Here is a 25,533-nt window from a genome sequence, read left to right as displayed (position 1 = left end):
TTGGCTAGTGTATTTATTTCTTAACCTTTTTGATTTATGGAAGAGAGTTATAATAATGGCTTTGATGTTCTTGTTTCATAATTTTAACATCTGTGTAAGTTCTGGGTCAGTTTAAATGGACTGATTTATCTCCTTATTATGTGTTGAATTCCCTTGTTCTTTGTATGCCAGGTAATTTTTGGTTGAATGCCAGGCATTGTGATATTTGCCTTGTTTGGTGCTGGATATTTTTGTATTCCTATAAATATTTTTGAATTCTATTCTGAGACACAGTTAACTTACTTGGAAATAGTTTGATTCTTTTTGGTCTTGCTTTTAGAGTTGGTTAGATGGAACCAGAGCAGTGTTTAGTCTAGGGCTAGTTATTCCCTACTACCAAGGCAAGACACTTCTATGTATTCTACACAGTGGCCCATGAATTGTGAAATTTTCCAGTGTAACTGGGAGGAATAAGCACTATTCTGGCCCCTCTATGAGCAATGGGCATTGTTCTATCTAACCCTCTTGGTTTGGTAGGCTCCTTACAAACAACCATCAACCAGTACTCTGATGAGTTGAAAGATCTCTTAAATTTTGAGAAAGATCTCTTAAATTTTCTTTCTGTGCAACTCTCTTCTTTCACTTATTCTATTCTATAAGCTCTCAGTTTTTTGGTCTTCCCAGACTAAGAACTCTGTCTTCTTAATTTAGGGAGTCTACCAGTTATCTCCTTGCTGTGCCCTAGAAACTCTCTAAAGGCAGGAATCTGGGGGAGTTTTAGGGCTCACAGAATTTGTTTTCCATATTTCAATATCTCTGGCCTCTGGTCCACATTTTCAGTTTGAAAACTCATGTTCTTTTCTTAAAAAAAAAATTAATATTTCAGGCAGTAGGGTAAATAAATCTAGTCTCTATGTCACCATCTAGTCCAGAAATGGAAATCTAAGATTCTTTCTTCTGACTGTTTAGAAACCAGTGTTCTTACCTAGGAGGTTTTTTTTTTTTTTTTTTTTTTTTCTTTTGATAGAGATCAACTCTTTAGTTACATGATCTGGGAGCACTCTACAGATATTACCCCTCCTTCTCCCTGCTACCTTTCATAAGTTTGAAGATAATGACATATCTGCCACCATCTTTTCAGGTTCTTCTAATTCTTCCTTGTGTTGCTGCTGCTGCTGCTGCTGCTAAGTCTCTTCAGTCGTGTCCGACTCTGTGCGACCCCACTGATGGCAGCCCACTAGGCTCCTCTGTCCCTGGGATTCTCCAGGCAAGAACACTGGAGTGGGTTGCCATTCCTTCTCAATGCATGAAAGTGAAAAGTGAAAGTGAAGTCGCTCAGTCGTGTCTGACCCTCAGCGACCCCATGGACTGCAGCCACCAGGCTCCTCCGTCCATGGGATTTTTCCAGGCACGAGTACTGGAGTTGGGTGCCATTGCCTTCTCCACTTCCTTGTGCTACTTGACCTTAATTCTCTCCAGCATCCAATTCTTGAATTTTTCAGTGACAGTTGTCTTTAAAGAAGCAAGACAATGACTCTTATGTCTTTGTAATTTGATATCCTTCCACAGAACCTGACATACGTAGATGTTTAATGTTCACTAAATTGAATTGTATGTGGGTAGCTATATACATGTCTTAAGTTTTCAATTCTGATGTTACTTCCTTGAGTGCTGTGTGGTCTTATAAAGTCCCAGAGACTAGCTGAGTACATCATAATCCTAAAATGTGTCATGATTAATTGACACCAAAGATGATTGGCAGTGGATATCTGAAGCAGAAATCTTATCTATTTATCTCCATGCCACTTTTACCGTATCTCAACAATCTCAAAGGTGAAGTTGGACCAATTTTAACAACTTCAGTCTACTTTATTGAGCTTTATCTTAGGGAATGCAAGCCTAATTAAGGAGCTTGGGCTTCTTTGTTTTTTGAAAATCTAGCTTCTGCTTTTAGTTCCCATCACTTCTCATTGAGAAATCAAGAGCCAGTCAGCATCCTTTCTGCGTCTCAGGTTCCCTATCTGTGGAATGGGATAGCTACGAGGCTACTTTGAGGGTCAAATGTAACACAGTTCTTGGGACATGGAAGTACTAATAAACTGTAGTTGCTTGTAATTTCCTTGAATTTTTTTTTAAAAGGAAACTTCAGCGTTAGGAAGAAAATAAACAATAAAATAAGGTTTAAGACGTGTTGTGTTAGAGCATTAGGATTACTCACACATTTGGCCAGGTGAGGCCAGAATAAGGAAATGTGGGCTTTCTCTTTGATCTGTCCGGATTTTTGCTGGCAGCCGAGTCCAGTGCTGTAATTGTTTATTCACAAGCTCGTGCATGCGTGTGCACAGATATACATGCATACACACATTCTTTCTCTTTCTCTCCCTCACACACACAGGCACACACAGGCACACACACATTCTTTATGACTGCCATCTGTTCAACACCCTTTTGAACTAGCTGTTGAAATGCTCAGTCTCCCTCCCCGTCTCCCTCTCCTGCCCCCCACCCCTGGGCTTGGCGCCCGCTTCGTTTCCTTCAGAGAAGCCATTGCTCTGTCCGTCCTGGGACTCTATTGGGAAAGCCAAGCATAACTAGCCTCCTGTTCCAGTTGTTTGGAGCAGAGACAGGGCTTGTTTTGGTGGGGTGGCTGAATTCCCCGCACGCTAATCTGTCATCGATATTAAAAACAGACGTCTGGTCCTCCCACGTGGCCTCATCAGAGCAATTGGCATAGGTTTGGGCCTCTTGGGCAGGGGTAGTAGATGCACGGGGGCTGGGGGCTGGAATAAGGAGGCGGGCTGAGGCACAGGCATATCTAATGAGTCCAAACCCCATGTTTGACCTACAGAGGAAAAGGCTGAGGAAGGTGGGACAGCGGGGCTTGTCCAGAGGTTACATACAGGAGTCAGTGCTGGAATGGGGGCCCTGGTTTCTGTATCTTCTCTCCCTGCCAAGTCCACACATCTTTCCACCAGTGATATTACCTCTGGTGTGCATTGCTGTTGTTGAGAATAAACCAAGAAGCAGGCAGAAATGAGAGAACATAAGGTGTCTGTGTTTATGGGCAGGATGGAGTATTTGGACACCTGATGGCCCCTGGGGGCTGTGACCTAATAGAGAACGTAGCCCTTCAGGCACATTGCTTCTTTGTCCTACATGGCAGTTCTGAGAATCCCCAGCGGCAGGACCATAAGCAGTGAGTCCAACCTTTCACTGTAAGGGTCAGAAAGGGAAAGACAAGAAGGAGAAGCGTCTCACCCAATGTCATGGCCGCCCCCCACCATACTCCCCTGCACTGTCTTTGGTCATCTCCTGGAATAGTTCTTTAACCTTTTAAAAATCAGAGACTTCTCTCTCTCACCGTGAGATTCCCAGCTTCCAGCTTTTGGTTTTTGGTTCAAGGCTGGAAGGCCAGCTGGCTCTGTTGGTCTGCACAGCAACCAGGTGCAGGCCTTCTCCACCACCCACCACATGTCTTCATGAAAGGCAGCAACATCTGGAGCTGGTCCGTGCCCCTTTCTGTGCTGGCATCCGGGAGCCTGATGGGCTGCTCCAGCACTAGGCTCTCCTCCCAGCTCTCCCCTCTTATCTCTGTGTCTCCCATTCTCTGACCTCTAGGTCTCTCTCTCTCTCCTTCCTTCCTTCCTTCTTGTTCTCTCTGTATGTATGTCCCTCTTGGCATCTATCTCTGTCTGCTTTTTTGTCTTTTTTCTTTTTAACTTCATGTCACCTTCGGTCTATGTCTCAGTCTATCTTTTCCTATCTTTACTTCTTCGATCCGCTTAGGCATGAGCTGCTGATCTGGTTTCATCTAGAACTGAGTCAGGAACAATGTCCTGAATGGTCAGAAGATGTCTCTATCCACCCCAACCCCATTCTTTCTTCTCTCCTGTTTCCATCAAGCCTCATCTACAGCAGAAAGGACACCCCTACACACACCCTCTCTCCCTAGCTACCCCCTCCACTCCAGCATCCCTTCTTAGACCTCAGATTGCTGACCTTGTCAAGCGAAGGGGAGCAGTTATGGAGGCGAATTGTCTGGGGAATCAACTCAAGGCAGAGGACCGCCAGGCCCCCAGCCTCCAGTAGCCAAGGGGACGGTGGCGGCAGGGCTGTGATGGAGCGATTGCATCGGAGCTGTTTATGAAATACCGTAGGAATTACTCATAGCTCCTCGAACAGCGCGGGCCGTGGCTGAGCCGTACCCTTTGTCTGAGAAGCCAGAGGGGCCCTCACCCGCCTGCTGTCTGCTGCCCTGGACCAGCTTGACGGAGGTGATGTCATTGGAGCCCAGGCCCCGCTCCCCCAGCTCAAGTGGAGGGGGGTGAGGGAAATATGTGTTACAGGGTGAGGTACAAACCAACATGACTGCAAACATCTGGAACTGATCTCAGGTCCTCAGAAAATGTTTCTGTCACTCTAGCCGCTCTTGGGGTGAGAGGTTTCTCAAGTCAAGGGCCTCCAAAGGGAAAAGGTACTTGGAGGGTCTTAATTCTCTCCATTCCTGCATGCCACCCAGCCTGCCTTCTATATCACAGGGTGGGTTTTTGTTTTTTTTTTTTAACCAGTTCACAAAGCACATTCATCTGTTTCATTCGTGTATATGGAACTCTTACTATGGTTCAGATGCTACAGAGCGTGGTGGGCATGGAATAGCAGCAAGACAGGCCTGATTCCCACTCTTGTGGCATTTATGTGTCCACCAGGAGATAGATGGGATTTTCCAGGTGGTGCTAGTGGCAAAGAATCCACCTGCCGATACAGGAGACACGAGAGATGTGAGTTCAGTCCCTGGGTCGGGAAGATCCCCTAGTGGAGAAGATGGCAACCTGCCCCAGTGTTCTTGCCTGGAAAATTCCACAGACAGAGGAGCCTGGTGGGCTACAGTCCATGGGGTTGCAAAGAGTTGGCTGCTCCTGAGCACACATGGGTTTTGGGTTTTAGGAGATAGATAACAATTTAGCAAGAAGTTATGCTAAGCATGGTCGGTGATAAGACAAGTTGGGTACTGTAAAAGCAAGGATTAGAGGATTCTAACTCAGTTTAGTGGTGTCAGTAAAGGCTACACAGAAAGTGAGTTCAAGATCCTGCTCCCACTAGTTAATCATACTGGTTAAACCTCACTTAAGAATACCAGCTCCCATGTAGGACTCGCCCTCTGGCAGGAAAGACTGCTCTTCTGGTGTCCTTTTTCTCCCCATGGCCACTTGTCACCCTGCTTGACCTTTGAAGCAACTTCGCGTCACCCACCATAGATACCAAGAGAAGAAAAGTTAGCTTTCCCTCTGTTCTCTCTAGGACCTCCTTCCAGGGCAGAGAAGAATTAGGATACGCAGGTGCCTACCTCCCATTCAAAGACTTTTTTTAGGATTCAGTCCATCCTGCCTTATGACCCTGAAATGCAGTCATCCACCCCAAAAGATAAAATCAAATATCATCCAGTGTCCATCTTCTTTCCTTAACTGAAACCGATGCTCTAAGCATCAGTGCTGGTTTGGAGTTTTTTCTTCCTCCATCTGTATTCTACTCGGTAGATGTTCAAGTCCTCCTGGGTTCCCTTTCCCAACAGTGCTGTCCCTCACTTCTCGTCTCCAGTAAGCTTGCCCCTAGTGGCCCTCAGCCACCTGCTGCCAATTCACACCCTGGAGTTGTCCTCATGTGACGTTGTCGTCCCATGAAAAGTCATTAGCTCCAGTATCCCACTTTCTGACCATTGTCTTTTATCCTGTCTGATTTTTGATCTCTCATTCCTACCACATCTTTTTACTCAATTTGATTTCCCATTCCTCGGTATCACTGCTCTATCTCCATCTATCGGTTTCAACTTTTTTTAGAGTCACCTCCCGATCCATGTGAAATGGATTGCGTGTTTATGTCCCCTTAAAATCCATATGTTGAAACCTTAACCCCTGATAGTATTGGCGTTTGGGCAGTGATAAGGTCATGAGGCAGGGCCTTCATAATTGGATCAGTGTCCTTTAAAATGACATCCCAGAGAAATTCCTCACTCTTCCACCATGAAGTTACAGTCAGGAGAAGGACATCTATGAGGAGTGTACCCCAAATTGATTGATGCTTTGATCTTGGACTTCCCAACCTCCAGAACTATGAGAAATACATTCTGTTGCTTATGAGCTACCCATCATGATATTTTGTTATAGCAACCCAGATAGACTGAGGCCTCATGGCAGAGCTCATGGCTCATAATTTTATCACTGTTCTCAACCAGCTCCTGATCTCTTGTGCCTTTCTGGTCTTCAGCTGCCTTGCATGGGCAAACACCTACATTGGATGCATGCCACAGCTCTCCATCTTCTCCTCTGCTAGTACGTACATCAAACAGCCAGAGCAAAGGACACAGTTGGGGATACTTGGCACCAATGTATCATCAGTCACCAGTGTCAGCCATCCTACGAGATTCCTATCAATTTGCTTTCTGTTTCACCGTCCTTCAGCTCATGGCAACTTATCCTTCGCCCTCTCTCAGCAAATGATTGTGTCTCCTCATTTGCCGAGAAGATATACGAGTGTAGGAAGTAGGTAAACTTGTCTCCTTAACTGTTTTAAATCCATATGCTTCTCTCTGCACATTCTTCCTCTCCTGATGCAGTGTGGGAGGTTCTCTTTTCCTCTCTAACATTAATCCTTGTATTGCACTGTTTCCTGTGCCCTACCAACTTCCTAGGAAACCTGATGTATCAGTTATCTCCCTATATTCTCTGTTTTCAACCTCTCCTTCTTTAGTTTCCGATCTCTCCTTCCAATCTCTCTTCTTTTTACTATCATTTAAATGTGCTCTTATGTTTTTCTTTAAAAAAAAAATTCCACATCTTACACTATATCATGACCATCCCACTCCTTTTCTTTATAAACACACTTTTGAAAGTAGAGTCTGCAGCGGCTGACTTCATTTCTTCACTTTCCACTCGTTCCTTCACTCCTTCTAGTCTGTCTCCTGCTACCTCCAAGTTTACTGAAAGCTTTTTCTCCACAAGCATCTATAACCTCCGTGTCATTAAATCCAATAACTTTGTTTGTGGCCGTAGATTTACTGTGTATCTTCAAGCATCCTACAGGCTTCAACATTCCCTTCTGAAACCTTTGTTGTTTTGTCCTCGCTGTTTCTCGGACACCAAGCCCTCCTTCCTGGTTTTCACCCCTGACTCTGAAACTCTGCTGCAGCCTCCCTGGCAGACCGTGTGCTCCTGTCTGTTATTTAAATCCTAGAGCACCTCCGATCTTGGTCTTTATCTCCTTTTTTTCAGTTTAAACTCGCTCTCTCTCTCTAGACTCACATCCACTCCCATAGTTATACTCAATATACTCACGGCCCTTACATTTGTGTTTTCACTTCTTCCCTCTGAGTTCTCTGTCCATATCCAACACAAGCAATTCAAACTCAACGTGCAAAGCTGAACTCATTTCCATCTCCCCGCTAGTGTGCTCCTGACGACCTGCTCATTCACTCTCTACAACTGGTACCACTATGAATTCAGTTCCTTGAAGCACATTCCCAAGATTTAGCCCTTTTCTCTAGTTTTTCTTTATATTCAACTTATAACCAAGTTGTTTTGCTTTGATCATCATTATTCTTTCCCCCAGCTTTACTGAAATATAATTGACATACAACATTATCTCTTCAATCTATTCCTTTCCTTCTATTCTCATTGGCTGGTCTAAACCACCCATCATCTCCTGCAACCGCTTTCTAATTAGTCTTCCTATTAGCCACTATTCCATCCCCTTCAGGCATCAATTCTAAAGCCAGACTCACCCTTCGAAATACAGCGTTTAGATCCTATCCAGTGCCTAGCACAGTGCTTGGCATATCAAAAACTCTTGATAAGTATTTGATGAATAGATTTATAAATATCATTTCCCTAATGTGAATCCTTTAAGAGCTTCCCATAGCTCTTATAACTAAATGAAAAAAAAAAAAACAAAAAACAAAAAACAACCAGTCCATTCTGAAGGAGATCAGCCCTGGAATTTCTTTGGAAGGAATGATACTAAAGCTGAAACTCGAGTAATTTGGCCACCTCATGCGAAGAGTTGACTCATTGGACAAGACTCTGATGCTGGGAGGGATTGGGGGCAGGAGGAGAAGGGGATGACAGAGGATGAGATGGCTGGATGGCATCACTGACTCGATGGACATGAGTCTGAGTGAACTCCGGGAGTTGGATGGACAGGGAGGCCTGGCATGCTGCGATTCATGGGGTCGCAAAGTGTTGGACATGACTGAGCGACTGAACTGAACTGAACTAAGGTTATGAATAATTGCTTTTGGTCACTTCTCCAGCCTTCTATCTGCTCTTGATAGATTACACAGATTTTCTTTCCCAATTAGAATTTCTACACTCAGAGCTCAGCTTAAATGTAATTTATCCAAATTTCTAGATGATATTTGGCCCTTTCATTGATTATGTAAACTTTCAGCATTTAATATTCCCTTTGTGGTGCTTAGTGACAATTATGAGGGATGTATTTTGATTTGGGGAGGGGAAGAAGAGTAGAACATTTGCCTTTACTCTCTGGAATACCAGCTCCTCCAAAGTGGAGTGACATTCATTTTTTTCATAACTCAACCCCAGTGCCTAAAAAATGCCAGGATTATAGGAGGCGCATAATAAAGACCTGAAGTGTGAGCAGGAAGCAGTGAGATGGAGTACAAGTTGAGAGGTATGTGAGAGAGAAAACATTCCAGGTGGAGGGAGAAGCGTCTGCAGTGACCTTAGGGTATAAAGGGTGGCATGCTGGAGGACGCATTGGGAGCGGTGGGAATAGAAGAGACTGTAGAAGGGGTGAGATCATGGTGAGCTGTTTAGGGCATGCAGAAGAGTGAAAGCTTCATCACCCTTGCCGCTCTATTGGAAGATGAACTTAAGGGCCTTTGAATCCATTATTTCTTTTGATCTGAAAATTATTCCTTTCAAGTGAGAGGGAATTGTCATCTCCATTTACTGGTGAAAGAGTTGAAGATGAAGCTTGTAAAGTTGACAGTTGGGAGGGCAAACTTCTAAGAAGAGTGGGGTCAAGCATTGAATGTGGGTCTTCTGATTGTTTAATCCACATTTCTTTCCATTTCTCACTGCTAGTGTAATATAGCCAGAGGCAAGAAGCCCAAAGATTTGGGGAACAAAAAGAATGGTGGGCTTTTTTTTTTTTTTCCTACAGAACTTCATTGCCCTAAAAAGGATTCTGTGTGGCAGTGAGGTGTGGGCTAGGTGGCCCAGTCTGTAGGCCTAGGTCTCAGCTTCCGCTCCCCACCTGGAGAGATGGCCAACATGGAGCTGGCCATGGAGTTGACTGTCTCGTCAACAAGACAGTCCTTAAGGTGAAAAGAGAATATAAGAAAGGGGCTCACCTGTAAGGTCTCTTCCTCCTTCATCTGACATGGGGAGTTGGGAGAGAAGTAGATTTTCCCTCTCAGACATTATCAAGTGCCTTGAAAACGTTAATTAATTCTCTGTTACACCTCGACTATCTCTCTGTTTTCTCCCACTAAGACCACTATAGATAACTTCCTCATCAGGCTCCCATGCCCTTAGTCTTATCCCTGTATTCAATCTTCCTCATGCTGCCAGGATCTTATCTGTCTATACTTGTGTCTCCCCAAGTATATTTCCCATATATGACTACATTAAGGAAAAAAAAAAATCAGGACTAAACACCAGAATTTCTCAGTATTATTGTGAACAACCAAGGAATGATGTATGATGTGTGTGTGTGAGATGCCTGGTGTATAGAATATACAGTAATCACGCATCTTTTTTCTTTTGCCCTTACTATCTTTGAAAATATACATAATGCTCTTATCTGAAATAATTTCCCTTAAGCTATGGGTAACAAGCCAACAGCTTTTTAAAATATTTGAATAAGTTGTCAACACTTAAAATCAGGAATATTTTTACATATTTTTAAAAATCTTTTTCTACTGAAAAAAGGTAGCTTTTGTTAAGCCTGGGCTCTTCCCACATGACAGACAGCAGGGGACAGGAGAGTGTTTTAGCAGCTGCCCCATTGAGAGAGGGCGTGTATACTCTGTTTGTGTGGTCCTCCTCTTCCAGGCTGTCTGACATCCAACTACTACTTTAATGTGTTAGGTGCTCTGCTCCTGTGGATATCTGAATGTGCCATCTATAACTTAGACCAGGGACAGAGGACATCATCCCTTGAGAGTTTTGTAATCACCGTTTCTTGAAATATTTTCACCTGCTTCTTGCCATAACATGGGCAGGGGGTTTGAACTGACTGTTGAATCATAACAGAAATGTCTTATTAAGATCACCTCAGTTTTTGAATTTTACTGTGTGCCCCACAAGACTTCTAGCTTTTTGAAGGTGTCTTTCTAGTTGATCACTGAATTCATTTGTTTGTTTTCCCCAGCACGCCGTATGACTTGTAGTAGAAGCCTAGTGAGTAGTCATTAAAGGAGTACACTAAATGAACAGAGCTGAGATGCTGTAGTTAAACTCATTTAATCTTCCAAATAATCTCAGGGTGAAGTTATTGTTTTTATTCTAATTTCACAGAAGCATAAGCAGGTTCAGAAGTAGCCCGCTGAGCATTATGCATCCAGAATCCTTAAATATCATACTTACAAGACCCTTACAGATCAGTTAAGCCAGTCTCCTCAATTCAGATGAAGAGACTGATGCAGAAGTCAAGGAGCTCCCACTCAGTCTCCTGGTGAATGCAGATTGGCACAGAGGCAGGGTCTCCTGGGCCCAGCCCAGTACTGGTCTCCCACCATGTGCCCTTAGGAGTATCCAGGCTTGGATTTGGCCATCAATTCCATTCTAGTCTTTGTAAACTTCCCGTGATTGAATTCCCTCTCCTTGAGTCATCCTGTCCTGCCTCTGAAGGGAGAGATTCTGGGTAGGGCCCTGGAGCCCTGTGAGATGAGATCAAGGAGTTAGGTTCACTTGACTCCAAACCCCTCAGGAAGAACTCATTTACCCTGCCCTGATTTGGCCTCACCTACTCTCGTGGTAGAAGGCAAGGGTGGACTACCCTGGAGAGAGGGAATTTGGTTATTAACCAACAGTGAAGATGGGCTTAGAAGAGAATAGTAATGGGGCTTGTTGTAATTGTTTTGGAGACTGTTGACACATTTAAAAGCCTCAGGCACAGTTGGCATCAGTGATGTAGGAGAGCTTCCCAACACTTACGAGTTCCCTGGGAGTATTCCCTCCATGATTCCCAAGGTCCTTTTAGAATCATAGGAAATCTGGAAGAAACCATAGAGATCACAGGCAAATCTCTGCCCATTGTCCATCCCCCACCCTTCACATCTTTCTCAGTCATTACAGATGAGGAATAAGATCAGAAGTGACTTGACTGAGGTCAAAGTTCATGAATATAATTCTGTAAGCCTAGAGGGCATATCAAGAGTCCTGGAATAATTGCTGCCCTCAGCATTGACCATTCAAGCACCAAAGAGCTGTATCACAACATCTGTGAATTTGGGTTCACTCATTATTTCACATCCCAAGCAGCAGTCAGCCTTTAGGAGCATCTGAGTTTTGGGGAGAAAACCTCCAAGAAAGGAGCATACCATTCTCAAAGGCCAGAAAAGACAGCCATTCGTGTAGGCAAATAAATTCCTTTATATAACCCTCCTTGAGCTGTATTTCCATTATATTTGAAAAACAGAATGATACAACTCAAAATCTTTCCCTTCCTGAGTTGACTTTTAGGAAGCCGACGCCTAACCTAACGTGTAAGGGTAGAAGTCAACACACAACTTCTTTCTCATCCTCAGATATATCAAACTTTGCCTCTATTTAACCTGCACCTGGGTCAGGAAGATCCCCTGGGGAAGGAAATGGCAACCCACTCCAGTATTCTTGCCTGGAAAAATCCCACGGGCGAAGAAGCCTGGTGGGCTACAATCCACAAAGTCACAAAGAATTGGACACAACTGAGCGACTTCACTTTCTTTCTTTTAACCTCTGCCTAGAATTTCCTGCCCCTACTTGTTTGGATTGTTAGCACCTTCATAGCAGTTGGTCTCTTCCTTCTTTTGTTTTCTTCTTCACTTCGAGGTTTCCCTGACCACCCAAATATACGCTTACTTCTCTGTCTCTCCTGTCGCATCCCCCGGCAGTATTGCTCTAACATCGCTTACCATTCTCTGAAATAATCTCACTTGTTTATGTTTTTGTGTATTTATTTTTGGTTCCCCTGCTCTTGAATGTAAGCTCTATAAGGGTGAGGACATCAATTGTCTTAATCTATGCTGTATCCCTAACACCAAAAATAGGCATTATGCTATTATCAGAACTCATGAAACCAGACAATTAAACCCACCATGAGTGGAGAAGCAGAAAGGCATCCACCATAAAGAGAGCCAAAGTGAGGATGAAGCAAGATGGGTAGCATTTATTAAGCACCTGTTCCATACTAGAAACTTTGTATGCATTATAGAAAGTGTAAAACTAATTAAAGGGAATGGGAAAGAGAACCAATGCTTATTGAACATTTATATAGCAGGTGTCCCTATAGTATTTAATTATCAGAATTATTCTGAAAATAGCTATTATTATCTTTATGTCACAGGACATTCAGAGGGATAGAGTCACTTTCCGAGGCATATAGAGTTGTTAAGTGACAGTGTTAGGGTTTGAACCAAATTCTTTCTCCTTTGGAAGTCTCTATACTCTTGTCCGTCAAGGCTATGGTTTTTCCTGTGGTCATGTATGGATGTGAGAGTTGGACTGTGAAGAAGGCTGAGCACCGAAGAATTGATGCTTTTGAACTGTGGTGTTGGAGAAGACTCTTGAGAGTCCCTTGGACTGCAAGGAGATCCAACCAGTCCATTCTGAAGGAGATCAGCCCTGGGATTTCTTTGGAAGGAATGATGCTAAAGCTGAAACTCCAGTACTTTGGCCACCTCATGCGAGGAGTTGACTCATTGGAAAAGACCCTGATGCTGGGAGGGATTGGGGGCAGGGGGAGAAGGGGACGACAGAGGATGAGATGGCTGGATGGCATCACTGACTCGATGGACGTGAGTCTGAGTGAACTCTGGGAGTTGGTGATGGACAGGGAGGCCTGGCGTGCTGCGATTCATGGGGTCGCAAAGAGTCGGACACGACTGAGTGAGTGATCTGATCTGATCTGATTCTCTTGTCCCTACTCATAATGGCTTCCAAGGAATTCTTGAAGGGGAAAGAAATAAAACCAGCTTTTTAAATGGAAAAAAAAAAAAGAGAGGATGTAATTATCAATAAAACTAAATACAATTTTTAAGGGGTTTGTTTTTGATTGGAGAGGAAGGACTTGGCATTGTTTTCACAGCACGAACCATGGGGAAATTTAAACTCTGAGTCACTTGGGTCATATCCTGGGCTGGGACCGAGGGTTCCCATGGTTCATTATGCTGGGGATGGATGTGCTGGCCTTGGGTGTGTGATGAATCTCACCTTTGGAAGATTACATCTGGTTTTTCTGCAGCAGCCGAGTGTCTCAGAGGAGCCCCGGGCCTGCAGCATTAAGGAGATGAGAGGTGACAGAACTGAGAGTCAATGAGTGGGCTCCACTGGCCGAACCTAAAGTGACAGCAGAACCCACGGTCAGTGAGCCTGGGTTCTCCTAGTGTTCGTCACCTAGAATCAGCTATGTGGACACCTCTGGCGATGATTCTGTAGTTTATAAGTTGGCGTTTTCTCTGCTGGCCAAGTTGATACTAGCGGCTCATATGTTTAAATTCTTTTCTAGCTGACCCACACTTACGGACCACATACCATGTGCCAAAGTTGGTTTCCAGGCACTGGGGAGATGTTAGAGACGGTTCGTTGGTTCGTTGGATTATCTGACTCATTCGAAGTCAGAGGCATGTATTCATGCTGTTTTTTGTTTTGTTTTTCTATCTTGGTTAACCTGAAAACCCTGGAAGATTGGGAGCAGGTGGTTTACTTGACAGGAACGCACAAGAAGCGGTTGTGAAGCTGCTTGGGTGGTGACAGCAGGAGGAAAGAAGACCAACACAGGGGTGTGTTCAACAGGGTATCACCGAGGTCCCATGGGCTCAATTCCCCGGGTACCTTCTGGGGACAGATGCCTCCCAGAATTGCAGCCTGAGGGTGCAGAGCTGGGCTGTGTCTGCTCTGGCTCCCTGCACATGAAGTTGGAAGATTTTGGTTCCTTCCACTTTTGGCTTACCCTTTTGAGCTGAGCATTTCCATGGCATCAAGGAAGGCCTCAGGCCTGAAAGCAGAAAGATATACCTGCCCTGTCTTAAGGTGGAGGTTACTGGAGCATCACAAAGTAAGTCTGAACTCACACTGGAACTATTTCAGTTGAGGCTGAAATTGGAGACTAGGGACATGTGATGACCTCATACTTGCTCAGAAAATGTGTATATTGAAAAACTGCATTTGCCAAGCATACTGCTGTGTCTTGGAAACCAGTGTTGTTGTTTTTGTTGTTTAGTCACTAAGTCGTGTCCAACTCTTTGCAACCCCATGGACGGTAGCCCACCAGACTCCTGTATCCATGAGATATCCTAGGCAAGAACACTGGAGTGGGTTGCTATTTCCTTCTCCAGGGGATCTTCCCAACCCAGTAATCTAAGCTACATCTCCTCCATTGCAGGAGGATTCTCTACCACTGAGCTACCAGAGAAACCCTTTGGAAACCAATGGGAACATGATAAATATTATCCCTTTTCTCTTGAAGCACCCAACCTGGAAAGAGAGAAATAAAAAACAGACAACTTTATGTATGATCATAAAGTAAAAATGAAATATGGCTAAACAGATAAAAAATGCACCATGGAATAAGATGAATTTGTGTTGGGAAACTGGTAATCAAGGAGATCTTCATGACCTTTGATCTTAGCTTAGAAGGATAAGAAGGGTTTCAATAGTAGAGATGAGTAAGAGGCAATCTAGACAGAGAAAAAAAACATAGAACTAAAAATAGGTGTGAAGATAGACAAGAAAGATACTTGGAGGAACACAGTCTGAGAGGGAGTAGGGTTTGTGGTCAAGTGGGTGAGTGTGTGGAGGCCAGGTGAAGATACTTGGACTGCATTCTCTGGGCAGGACAAAGTGATGGAAGGTGGCTGCAGGCCTAAGATGTGGTTAGAACATACACCTTCTCAGTTAAGAAAGGCTGGCTGCAGGTGAGGTATCATGGGTGGTGGTAGTGCAGGGTGAGCCCCTCCAGCCTGGGCTTTTATAGGGTCTTGGCAACAGAACAGAGGCTCTCATTTGGACAAGTGGGATCAAGGTAAAGATATAAAGCAGGTTAGCTCCCTCCAGACATTCTCTCTCTCTGACGTCCATCTGGAGAATGGCATTAGCATCCCATTCCACCAACCAAGGCAGTTTGATCATTTTTATTAATGTGTGGCCTAGTGAGTTTCCTCAGCCTTCATCCATCAAACACGGCATCATGCCTTCAAGAGCAGCCCACACCCAGTGCCTCGGAAGCCCATAGATCATGCCTCGAGGCAGGGAAGCAGATTCCTTTTTATCTCCCTTGCAAAAGCACAGATGTTTGGAATGTCAGTAAATGCACCCAGCCTTCCTTGGGGTTCAGGCATGGCTTCTCCTGGGATGACCTCTTTGGAATCCTCATTCCCAACGCATTCCGGGCAGACAAGTTCTCCATGTGTTCCTTTAGAGCTGCCTCTGCCTCACTCTTCCAACCCATGTGTCATGGGCAATGCATGTGTGTGGTCACATCTGCCTTGTCTCAGCTGCCAAGGCCATTTGCAAGGCACCTACTAATCAGTGTCTGAAAAATTTTATACCTTGATATCCAGATGCATGGCTTAGCTTTCTTTAGATCTCACCTACATCTCCCTGTTATCATCTGAGGAAGGAAAGCAGCGTTAGGAAGGGCTGGGTCGGGAGACCTGACGTGAAGCTGAGGCCCTGGGTGGTCTTGGCACTCTCCTCTGTGGGCCTCCGTGTCCCCGTCTCTGAAACCAGGTGGTTGAAATGGGTCACCTCTGAGGCCTTTCTGCCTTTAAGGTGTATGATTTCCAGCCTCTCAGGTGTTAAATGAATTTATTACCTCTATTCTTTTACTCATTCTTGGCAAAGTGCCTCTATTTTTCAAAATTTCTCTGGAAGTATAGCACTTGTATATATATATCCGATGACACTGATCTTCTGTATCTTGAAGAATTTTCACAAAATGAACACAACCCTGCGACCAATACCCAAATCAAGAAACAGAGCATCGCCCGCCTTTCAGAAACTCACTCTGTGCTCCCATTCAGACATAGTCCCTCCTCAAGAGTAAATCACTACCCTAACTTCTTTTAACATTGATTAATTTTCCTTGCCTTTGAAGCTATAAATTGTACAATATGCATTCTGTTCTGTCTGGGTTCTTGTGATCACCATACTGTGGAATCCATTCATATTGTTAAAGTTGTAGATCATTGTCATCATTATTATTTTTATTGTAATTATTATCATTTCCCTTATTCTCAAGGGAAGCTGAAGGTTTTTATTAAATTAAATTTATTTATTTTTAATTGAAGGATATTTGGTTTACCATATTGTGCTTTCCATCTTTTCTTGATGTAACAGGTATGTTGACCTCTGGACAAAGGCTCCTTGTGGCCACATCTCTTTTGATATGGTTGGTAACGAAGCATTTCCAGAGTTATCTTCCTGGGACACATTAGATATGGAATAGATGTGTGCTCATTTGGAGGATGAGATATGTGCTCATTTGGGGGATCATTGTTATCACTGTAGAATAATATGGCCTTCTGCCACATCCACCTCCCCAAATCAATCCTCTAGACCCCAGTTTTTACAAGAAAAGAAAGTTGTTGTACCAATTCATGTATAAGTTTCCTTATAGATCTATTTTTTCTGAGATCCCAGAGTGATAATCTTTTCCTGTTTATCTTAAGTTTATGACATGGGTGAGCCACCATGTAAAAATGGAGAACTCAGCTGTTTTTCAAAAACATTGAGCTCTGTGCTTAAAATCTAGCATTTTATTGTAGATAAATGATATTCCTCAATTAAAAAAAAAAATCAGTGCTAGTTATCAGAGAAGAGTGTCATTTATTGAGCCATTTGACATAATACTGTTCAGCAGTAAAAATGAAGCAGGAAGTGTACTAGTCCATTTTACTGATGAAGACACTCCTGTTCTGAGATGCTGATACGTCTAAGATCCAGTGTGTCCAGTTTCTACCCATCATTGTTCCAAAGCCTAGCACAGTTGTAACTGGCTCTACCTTCTCCATGAAACCTTTCATGATCCCCACTCCAGGACCTATAACAATTCTGAGTTTCTGAGATATCTTCCCTCCAGAAACCCTGGCCTAGGCACCATCTCTGTCTGTAGCTAACCAACCCCCTAACCCCTCCAGCACTCTCTGTTCAGTGAATAAATAGGCTTTCAGTTCCCAAGGCTGTCAATCGGCTCTATTTTATAAGTCCTAAATTTGCTACTAAAGTATTTTACAAGATACAACCAAACAAAAGCAAGTCTTTGAACAGAAGGTCACAGTTTTGGAAGGGCCTGTTTGGGTTTTAACAGCTAATGCTGGGCATTAAATTCATCTTAAGCAGAGCCGAAATTTCCCTCTGGATAAGAAGGATGGGTTTTCAATGACCAGTGTCATTTGGGATCCTGGAAAGCAGAGGGTGGATAGTTTTGGCGTGGTTTATGCCCAGTGCCTCATTCTTGAGTTGACTCAGGTTTCTGGGTGGAGTTACAGTTTTGTAGTAAGACTCTGGCCCCAGGACAACAGTCTGGCCAATTTCCCCTCAGGTCACTCTAAATGGCAAGAAAAATTACTGGTAACCTTTTCACAGGGCAAAGATGAAATTGGGACCTTCAAATCCTTGTCTACATGAAAGTATAATCCCTTTAACTGGAAGAATAAGGGGGAGATGCTGGAATAGTCTCTAGAAGGGCCTGGGTGTAGACATGAAGGACTTCTTGCCTTTGGGTAATCCTTCTACTTTATCAACTCCCCTTCATGTATCATCTCATCAGTTGCTTACAACAGTCCTGCAACCCAGAGTGTCCTTAGACTCCTTTTCCAGATATGAAAACAGAGACTCAGAGAGGGAAGGTGATTGAACCAAGGACACACAGCTAGTCAGAGGTACAACTAGGGCTCAGCTGTTAAGGACTCTTGCTCTTGTTGCCAACCAGCCATCCTGCAAAGGCTTGGGGTTATCACAGTCAATCCTTTCAGCAACTCCTAGGAGCTTATATCAAGATCCCTGCTTTACAAAAGACAAAACTGAAACCAGGGCATGGTAATATGGATGGCCCCAAATTAATTACATGGCTCAGTCCCCAGTGGAAATTATCCCAGTTTTTCTACCCTTGAATCTATACCAAGGACTTAATAACCCTCCACATGGAAAGAATGTTTCCTTCCAAGCCTGGCCTCAGATCTAGGTGTTCTGGTCTGTAACTCTATTGCTTTTTAGCATGGCCAGTTGGCTTTTGGAAATCAGGTTTCACCGGCTGTGAATTAGTGCTCTCTAGTAGACAATTGCCATTGGATTAGCAGAATCTTTCACTTGAGAGCATGGCTTCTTTCTAAACTCAAAGTCTCCATCAAGACTGTATCTTAAAGATCTCACTCTTAAAATCTGTCATTCATTTGCCAAAGCCCAAAGACCTTCTCAGAATGATCACCATCATTCACTGCGTATTTCTGTAAGCAGACACTGTGCTGAGGACATCAAATATGCTTTCTCAAAACCTTACAGCAATTCTGTGAGCTATAAACATTTAGTCCTTTTTAAAAGAAGGGAAAACTGGTGCTCAGTGAGGTAAAATCATTTTTCCAATGCAGGGCTGGAATTTGAACAAGGTCTACCAGTGTCCCTGCCCTTTCTGGTATGCCAGAGTGTCTTTTAACTACTGGCCGTAGACCTTCGATGTTGGAAGGAGCTTTAGATACTATCCAAGTCAATGTCCTGTCAACTCCCGTTCTAAAGATGTGCAAATTAAGGCCAAGAGGAGGAGGAAGGGATTATTCATTAAGAGGAATGTCCCCATACTTTGCATTAACCTAATCAAGTAGGTTTTGAAGACTGGCATCTGCCTATAGGATTCTCTGGGTTTGGGGATTCAGCTCACCACTGATGCCAGGCATCCAGGGAAGAATCAGAATGCACCTGGATACTACCCAGAGCTCCAGGGCACGTTGAGAAGAGCTGCCCACACCTTTCTGCCTCTCTGGAAGTCAGGACCTTGCCTTCAGCCTTGTCTGGGGGACTGGACATTGAAGTTTAGAGGACCACACCACTCACACTTCCCTGGAAAATTCCTGTAATGTTTGACCCACCCATTCTCTCTCTGCTCTGCTCCTCTCCTTCTTCCTGAATGAGACATAATCCTAGCAACTGGCTTATGTCACATTTCACTTTGTTTGGAGAGGATAAGATTTTCCCTCCTCTTAATTGAGTGATTGAGCCTCTGTGAGCTCACAGATCTAATCTCAAGACGCGGGCGGGTTAAACTTGGTTATTGAGACATAATAGGAAATAGTGCTTTGGAGAGTTTGGGTTAGAGGCAGTGATTGAAGCGTTTTCTCAGAGGCCCTGTCTGAGGACAGGCCAGGGTTCCTCCCATGCACTTGGGCCCCTCTAGCTCCGAAACAGGCCACTCAGCGACTCTCTCTGAGACGAAGGTACGTACATCAAAGGCTGGGGAGACTGTGTCTCCTTCCAGTCATATGCTCTTTTTCCCTTGAGGCCCTCACTTCCTCGCCATTTCAGACTCAAGGTTTGTGAATGGATATGATACACACAAGCTTTGGACCTCAAATTCTCTTTGATTCTGATTTAATTAAGCTACCAACGTTCTCTGCAGCCTTTGCAAACTTGCTTCTCCTTTCAGGCTCTGTTTCCCCATCTGAAAAAAACAAAAGAAGGATGTGGTGGTAAAAAAAAGAAAAGAAATCTATGTCTGCCACAGTCTTTTTTTGAAGGAAGGCTTTAGGGCTCATTAAGCATGATTCAGTCTAACCGACACACGTTCTGAATGTCAACGGTGTGCCAGGCATTGGGCTAAGTGCTGGATTCCATTGGTGAACAAGAATAGGCAAGGACTCTGCCTTCTTGAAATTTAGAGTTGAGTAGGGGAGATAGATTTGGATTACTGTGATGCTGAATGGTTTGCCTTGGAAACAAACTGAGATCATTTGAGATTGCTCTCAGGTACTGCATTTCGGACTCTTTCAAGGGCTGTTTCATTCCTTCTAAGGGATTCTTACCCACAGTAGTAGATACAATGGTCATCTGAGTCACACTTGCCCATCCCCATCCATTTTAGTTCATGGATTCCTAAAACGTCGATGCTCACTGTTGCCGTCTCCTGGCTTGATCACGTCCGATTTACCTTGATTCATGGACCTAACAAACATTCCAACACCACTTTGCCGACAAAGGTCCATATAGCCAAAGCTACAGTTTTTCCAGTAGTCATGTGAGGATGTGAGAGTTGGACCATAAAGAAGTCTTAGCTCTGAAGAATTGATGCTTTCGAATTGTGGTGCTAGAGAAGACTCTTGAGAGTCCCTTGGATAGCAAGGAGATCAAACCAAGCAATCTTAAAGGAAATCAACCCAGAATACTTATTGGAAGGACTGAAGCTGAAGCTCCAGTAGTTTGGTCATCTGATGCGAACAGTCAACTCATTGGAAAAATCCCCAATGCTGGGAAAGACTGAGGGCAGGAGGAGAAGAGGGCAACAGAGTATGGGATGGTTGGATGGCATCACTGACTCAATGGACATGAGTTTGAGCAAACTCCAGGAGAGAGTGAAGGACAGGGAACCCTGATGTGCTGCAGTCCATGGGGCGGTGGCGGGGGGTGGGGGGTGGGTTTAAAGAGTTGGACATGACTTAGCAGCTGAACAACAAGCAACAAGTGGAGATAAATAGTAAGTGATGAACTTTAAGCATAATGATTCCTGTGGAGGGAGGGCATGCTGTTCTTTGGTAGTGTACAGCAAGAACTGTTGAAAAGCTGTTTTGAAATAAAATTTTAAAAAATTTATGGCATCAAGAAAAAAAGAGTCTTTGTTTAGAAGTAGGTATTTCTGCATGATTAGTAGGACAGATCACATTGTTAAAAGGTCAGCATATCTTTAAGCGAGTCTTAAAGATAAGGAAAACTGCATCATTGCAGGCTCTCCCATCCCATCAGATGGCTTCCAGCCCAAGAAGCCTATATCTAGAGAAGCTAGACCACTGAAAGCTTAAGGGAGTGCCTACTTCTGCATTGATGTGATAATTTGATTAGCATCTATAAATATTACAGATATTAATGTTAATACCTATACTATTTGATTAGTATCTGTAATATCTTAGGCAAGGCCCACGTCTGTGTCACTCAACATTGCATTCCAATACTCTAGAGCAGTGTCTGGCACATGGTTAATACTTAACAAATGTTGTTGAATGAATGTGGTTGAGAGGAGATGAGACAGGAGCCAGATCACAGAAGGATGGGAAAACAGGCTAAGCTGTTTGGACTTCATCCCACAGGCAAAGGGGAGCATTGGATGGCTTTTGAGGATGATCATAAACATGATCAGAGTGGCACTTTGGAAAGAAAGGTAACGCTTCTAAACTTTCTGCTCATAGTTCTTTGTATTTAGCTCAGCTCCATGCACAGAGGAAATACTCAGGGGGTGTTTATAGTATGAGTGAATGGATGCATAACAAACAAAGGCATGACGGCCACAGAAATGGCTGGATAGGTGGAGATACAGCGTCCAACACAGACTCAGAACCAGTTATAGTGAAGTTTGAAATTGTTATATTATCAAATAGCTATGTGACACTTGGTCAATACTTAACCTTCTTTTCTTCCTTCCTCTTAGTTTTTTTTTTTTTTTTTTTTTAAACTTTGGATATTAGTACACACCTAATGAGTGCTCCATAAATTTCAGCCTTTCTATGCTTCCTTTCATGGGGAAGATGCATGATTTTCTAGGAAAGCTACGAAGGATGATCCCTGGACCCTCTCATTTTCTGCATAGTTCATAAAAAATGTCCTGCAAACCTTTGAGTTTCCAGAGCCGATGTCAATCATCCAGTACAGTACAATTCCTTCATTGTTTAGTCAAGAGGATCGAGCCCTGGAGAGTAGAAAGAGCTGATCCCAGCAAGTTAGAGAAAGAGCCAGGTTTTGAGCCCTGGTCTTCTGGTTCATTACTTTTTATTCGTGTTTGGACAATGCATTTATCCATGAAATTGGCCTTATGAGTTCCAATATTCTAGAGGTAAAATGGAGCCCTAGGTCCTTAAATATTCTCAAGGGTAAATGAAGTCATTCTTTTAGTTTATGTAGCACATCACTTTGGCCATTCCTTTTGTCTAAAAGGTGTTGTGGCCATAGATTTGAACAGTCAGAAGGGATGGGATTAGCAAAGATAAATTTTGTAAGAGAGGCTGCTTTGCTCCTCCCTATATTGCCTCAATAACTTCAACTCCTCCAAGGGTTCCTGGGCCCAGGCTCTGGATGGATCCAGAAATTGTAGTAGAGACTCCATTAGCTGAATAAGAGATGAGAAGAGAGTGGGTGGAGGGAGATGACCACCACTGAGGTGCCACACAGTGTCAGAGCAAGGACATACTCAGGGACCATCTCGCTCACGTGCCCCGGTTTGCACAGAGATGAGGAAAGATTGGCTCAGATCATGCAGTATTAGAGCAGAGATATAGTCAACGGGGTTGGGTGTTGGATCAGATATAGAAGGAGAAGGAAAATGAGGGTCCAGCTAAGATAACATGTATGTGAGGAGGGATGCTTTTCTCTGGGAAGCAGACTTGATTAAGGTGAAATATCCCTTCTGTTTGAGGTATGTTGTATCTAAGGTACTTGAAACATTCAAGTAAAGAAATAGCAACGTAGTTGGATATGAAAGGTTGTTGCTGAACCACGCAAAGACGCCGGGATTCTTGGCCTCTGGACGAGAATTCAATCTGGGGCCAGAGACGAGGCTTGATCACTCAGAGCTTTTGTGTAATAAAGTTTTATTAAAGTATAAAGGAAATAGAGAAAGCTTCTGACATAGGCATCAGAAGGGGGTAGAAAGAGTACCCCCTTGCTAGTGTTAGCCATGGAGTTATATACTCTCTAATTAGTTATTACAGTGACTCAAAAGAATGTCTGGAGGTTGTAAAGACCTCACTAGACCTACTCCCATAATTTACACTTTAAGATAATAGGATTAGCCAGAAGGTTTTTTTCCAGAGACTGTCCTCAAACAGGATACATCATTGTTATATAATCCTAAGGAATGTAGAGGGACAAAAAAAGTTTGTCCTTTCTTCCTCCTTAAGAATTCCAGACCCCTCTCTCCTTGGGGACCCCTAGACTTCTTATCAACCTGCCTAGGAAATGACTCTCTCAGATATGAGGACCAACCAAGGGAGAAGATGGGGCCAGGCACTGGACCTTTGAGGGTTAATCAGATGAAAGGTGAAACACTGCATTTGCTTACACTGTCTTGATGAAGTCAGTTGACTTAGAGAAGAAGCGGGCTTGGGACTGAGTCTTGAGCAACCCCAGAAAATAACTTCTGGGTCAATGAGCTGACCTACAGAAGAGACTAAGCAGGATCAGGCTGATGGGACAATAGGATGATTGGGGGATCGAGCAACCAAGAAAAGAGAGCTTCAGGGAGTAAGGGGGTGGTCAGGAGGCTGCAGACTCAAGTTGCCCAGATTCACATTGGTGATAAATTGGTAGAGGCAAAACTTGAACCCATGTCTGCGATTCCAAAAGCCATGTGCTTTCCAAAAGGCTATGTTGCAACACAGCCATGAGAAAAACTGGATGGTAAAACGTCTGTGAGTGCAAGCAGAATGGTCTGCTCCCTCCTGACTCTGGCTCCTAGACCCCAAATGCCCTCAGAAAATACCGAAGCTTAACGGAAGGAAGGTCAACCAGAACTTGAAACTCATTCTGAGAACACTAAGGCTCCTTTCTGCCAAACTTTCTCCCCACCCCCATCCCTAGGGAAAAAGAGTCCAACAAAACTTCAATTCACTTATAATTGCTCCACTCCCAGAATTAGAAGGATTCTTTTTTTTTTTTTTTTTTTTTTTGTTATTGGTCTCCTTCTAACACCCTCAACTGATGCTTTTACAAAACTGTTATTTTAGGGCTGTTTGGACTTGTTTTCTACATAGCTCTTGTTTTCTATTATTTCTCTCTTTTTCCAGGGTTCAGACTAATTAAAGGAAGTGTAAATCACACCTCGTTTGCACAAAATACCTTTCATGAGGTCTGGAAGCAATTTAGCTTCTGTTTGCCAAAGATCTTTAGGAAAGAAAAAAAAAATCCCCTTGGTTTAAAAAAGATTAATTTCTCGGTGCCAAAAAAACCTATTAAGTGCACCTCCCATTTCTGGGATCTTTTATGGTTTTCATGTGAAAATGGCAGCCAGGGTAAAAAGAGGGAAGACCAGCCTGGCTCTGCAATTACGTCTGGCCCTCCCATGCCACCAACCTGGCAGTTCTGCTGCAGAGAATGGATTTAGAACGTAGCCTGGTCTCACAGTACGTCCAGAGAGAATGGAAGATCTATTACTGGCTATCTTCTACTCCCCTCCCCCATCTCAAATTGTGACTACTAATGGTCTTCCCAGCGCCAACGGCCCTTGATCTGAGATGAAGCTTATACGTGAGGCTCTGGAGAAGACGAGGGAGGCGTCACTCTAGGACACTTCTTATCCCTCCATTGGAGACCTGCTCCCTATTTCAGTCGGTCTCATTTCCCCTTCCCTCCCCCTCAACTCTGCCTCTTCTGTCCTGTTTATGTTCACCTTTACTCTGAGAACTGACCCCTGCATCTCCCCTTAGGTGGTGGTGTTCAGTCACCAAGTCATGTCTGACTCTTTGTGACCCCATGGACTGCAGCACGCCACACTTCTGTCCTTCACTATCTCCTGGAGTTTGTGCAGACTAATGCCCATTGAGTCTGTGGATGCCATCCAACCGTCTCATCCTCTGTCACCCCCTTCTGTTCCTGCCCTCAGTCTTTCCCAGCATCAGGGACTTTCTCAATGAGCCAGGGCTTCACATCAGGTGGCCAGAGCATTGGAGCTTCAGCATCAGTCCTTCCAATGAATATTCAAGGTTGATTTCCTTTAGGATTGACTGGTTTGATCTCCTTGCAGTCCAAGGGACTCTCAAGAGTCTTCTCCAGCACCACAACTCGAAAGCATCAATTCTTTGGCGTTAAGAATTTGGAACCACAAAGAACCTTCTTGTTACCTTTTAATGTCCTCATTTTTTTTTTTTTTTAAGGTTTGTGACAGTCAAGGCCAGTCAGGGAGATGGATTGTCTGTGGACCCACACCCATGACCCAGCAGAGCCAGAGTTAGGCCTGAGGGCCAGACCCTCAGTCCAGTGCCCTCTCCTGTCTTCATAAAGATGACTCTAACAGTAACAATTCCTGACAACAAGATGGGGGGAGAAAATGCCATCAGCTTGAAGGGATGGTGTGTGCTCTACCCATCACATTATACCCCGATGATGCTTGTATCTGCTACCTTCTCACAGAGTCAGTCATGGGAAAAGA

At 43.9% G+C, this 25,533-nt stretch overlaps 1 protein-coding gene across 13 annotated transcripts in view; it reads left to right on the top strand.

Moving 5' to 3' along the window:
* ASTN2 (astrotactin 2) overlaps positions 1-25,533 on the top strand; it is a 1,030,196-nt gene that overhangs the window by 869,747 nt on the left and 134,916 nt on the right. The window contains exons 20-21 of one of the 13 annotated variants that reach the window (XM_045165174.1): positions 21,485-21,555; positions 25,259-25,492. The exons of 10 other annotated variants lie outside the window; for them this stretch is intronic. In XM_045165174.1, the coding sequence (XP_045021109.1) occupies positions 21,485-21,555; positions 25,259-25,336 (149 nt within the window). In that variant the 3' untranslated portion in view covers positions 25,337-25,492. Of the gene's footprint in view, positions 1-1,120; positions 1,266-21,484; positions 21,556-25,258; positions 25,493-25,533 lie in introns of those variants that run through there. 2 more of the 13 variants (XM_045165178.1, XM_045165175.1) reach the window with 2 other exon arrangements.

This window comes from Bubalus bubalis, chromosome 3 (assembly GCF_019923935.1).
Source record: "Bubalus bubalis isolate 160015118507 breed Murrah chromosome 3, NDDB_SH_1, whole genome shotgun sequence".
In the NCBI taxonomy this organism is placed as follows: Eukaryota; Metazoa; Chordata; class Mammalia; order Artiodactyla; family Bovidae; genus Bubalus; species Bubalus bubalis.
This window is presented reverse-complemented; position numbering and strand designations above follow the sequence as displayed.